At 66.5% G+C, this 2682-nt stretch overlaps 1 protein-coding gene across 1 annotated transcript; it reads right to left on the bottom strand.

Annotated features, from left to right (window-relative positions):
• Positions 1-687: 687 nt before the first annotated feature.
• Positions 688-2076, bottom strand: S1PR4 (sphingosine-1-phosphate receptor 4). The gene has a single exon (XM_060092383.1). The coding sequence runs from the start codon at positions 2074-2076 to the stop codon at positions 688-690; it is 1389 nt and encodes a 462-aa protein (XP_059948366.1).
• Between the last annotated feature and the right edge of the window lie 606 nt (positions 2077-2682).

Here is a 2682-nt window from a genome sequence, read left to right as displayed (position 1 = left end):
GACAGGGAAGGAAGAGGCAGTTAATGCTAAAGGGAGAAGTGGGTGAGATTTCCCCGAGGTCAGGAGAGCCAGTCGGCTCCCCCTCTGCTGGTCTCCAGACTGAGTCCCAAGAGATGCAGAGGCCAGAGGTGGGGGAAGGAGGCCGCCCAGGACCCAAGATGAGAGATAGGGCAGGGAAAGGGGAAGTGAACAGGAAGGGGCAGTGTCATGGCCCTCCCTGTGCTGCAGGCACAGCTCCAGCAGACCCACAGCCCTCACCCCATCACCCTGATGCCACATGTGAATAAGGGGCTGCAGCATCTCATCCTATCATTGAACTCTCGCGTTGCCAGGGCATAGACACCCCCCTACCCAGCCTAGCCCTGGCAGCCTGGGAGCCCCACTGAGGCCCACTGTGGGGCTGGGATTTCCTCAGAATCTCACAGGAGGGGGGCGGCGTACACAGCAAACCCATTCATCCCCATTCCACCGCGCTCTCTGTTCCTCCCGTTGCTTCCTGCCCCACGGAGCCCGTAGGAAATCCACTCGGCGTCAGCAGCCTCAGGAGGCTTCGGGGAGGATCGCAGGGCCATGGGACGCACGCCCCCGGCTGCCCTCTTCCTCCCTCTCCATCCAGCCTGCCTGCTGCTGCATCCCTGCGCGCCCGGGCGTGCACCCGGCGGCTGGACCACTGCTCCAACCGTGGGCTCAGACGCTCCGCACGCTGGAGATACTGGACAGGGGCTCCCGCATCCGGAAGCTGTGCGAGCGGGAGCCCCGAAAGCTGTCCCTCGGCCTCAGCGAGCTGTCGGTGGTGGAAGCCACGGATTGGGCCTCGGCGGCCCGGGCCAGGCAGTCCCCAGGCCCTCGCAGTCCCAACCGGAGACAAGCACAGCAGAGAAAGCCCAGCACGGCCCGGCACACCTCCCGGCTGCGGAAGGAGTAGATGACCGGGTTGACCGCGGAGTTGAGCACAGCCAGCGCCAGGATCCAGTCCATGCCCCGCAGGTACTCCTGAGCCCAGACGTTGGAGCCAAAGATGTCGGCCAGCAGCAGGCCGAAGAGCGGGCCCCAGCACACCACGAAGGCCACCAGGATCATGAGCACCGTCTTGAGCAGCCGCTGAGCCTTGCGGCGGGCCGGGGTGCACGGGGCCTTCTGCCCGTTGGAGCGCACCACTCGGAAGATGGCCCCGTAGAGCACCGTGATGGTGGCCAGGATGCAGGCGAAGACCACCACGCAGAAGAGGATGTAGCCCTTGGAGTAGAGCGGGAGCAGGCTGGAGCAGCGCTGGAAGGCGCAGACGCAGTTCCATCCCAGCAGAGGCAGCAGGCCCAGCAGGGCTGCCAGCAGCCAGCAGAGTCCGATGAAGCTGCACACGCGGCCCCTCTTGGTGGCCCCGTTCTCAGCCACCGGCCGCACCATGGTGGCGAAGCGCTCGCCCGCCGTGAAGAGCAAGCTGAAGGTGGAGGCGGCCAGCGCCATGAAGAGCAGGCCCTCTCGCAGGAACCACTGGGCCGGCGCCAGGCGGAAGGTGTGCGCCCCCGACAGCAGCACGTTGGCCAGGTACGCGGCGCCCGTGAGCAGGTCGCTGAGCGTGATATTCACCAGGCAGTAATAGACCCAGCGGCGGGAGCGCATGCGGCTGGCGATGGCCACCAGCACCAGCAGGTTCTCCAGCACCACCAGGCAGCTTACGGCCACGAAGAGCCCGCGCAGCACCCCCAGGCCGACCTCCTCGGGCCCGCCCCGCCCCGCCAGCCGGCCAGAGTGGTTGTAGTGCAGGACGATGAGCCGGCTGTGCCCGATGGCCGCCAGCAGCTGGCAGGACTCGGGGGCCTCGGTTGGGGCCCCCGTGGCGTTCATCGCTGTCCCCGGGGGCAGACTGAGGCCCAGGGTGGTTCGCCCCAGGCAGGGTGGAGCTGCTCGCCTTGCCCGGTCTTGGTTTCCTGTTATTTGAAATTTCCTGTTATGTTCAAGGTACCCCCAGGGTGAGGGTGAGGCCGGGACGGGGAGGGGCATCCCAACGGTCGCTTCCCACCCGGACTCCCGGAGGGCGCTGCGGCTGCTGCCTGCTGCGAGCCCGCGGTCCCTCATTATGGGTGGGGTCCCCGCCCCGTCCCAGAGCGGGGGAAACCTGTTCCCCTGTGACACCCGGGCTGGACGACTTCCCCGCCCCCATGACCTACTCCCTGCAGGACCCGCTGTTCCGTCACAGGCTCCCCAACTGCTCCAAGCCCACCTGGCACACAGTAGGTGCTTAATAAGTGTGCGTCAAGCGGCCGCACACACAGGAGCACCACCAGCTTCCTCATCGATACCGCAGATGCACCCCGTTTTAGCCTCACGACAGGGCCAGGACCACGCAGTCCACAGAAGGGGAAACTGAGGCCTGGAGAGGCTGTGTCCGTCCCGGGTCCCACGGAAGAGCACACAGCCGGGAGGTGAATCCCACGCACCCACACATTCACCCGGGGCCTCCGTGGCGGGACCCTCTCTCCCCAGGTTTTCCGTTGCCTCTCCTGCCCCTGAGCTGGCTTTGCTAGGAGCAGAGCTGCTGGGGACCCCCACCCAGGGCAGCACCTCACGTCTGGAGGGGGAGGGGCTCACAGAAGTGGGGAGCTCACCCCACCGCCACCGCACAGCCACCCTGACCCGGCTCACCCTGACTCAACCAGAGAAGGGTGAGGACGGAGGTGTGTG

The sequence above is a fragment of the Mesoplodon densirostris genome, chromosome 3 (assembly GCF_025265405.1).
Source record: "Mesoplodon densirostris isolate mMesDen1 chromosome 3, mMesDen1 primary haplotype, whole genome shotgun sequence".
NCBI lineage: Eukaryota > Metazoa > Chordata > Mammalia > Artiodactyla > Ziphiidae > Mesoplodon > Mesoplodon densirostris.
Note: the sequence above shows the minus strand (reverse complement) of the source record. Positions and strands in the feature narration are given on the sequence as shown.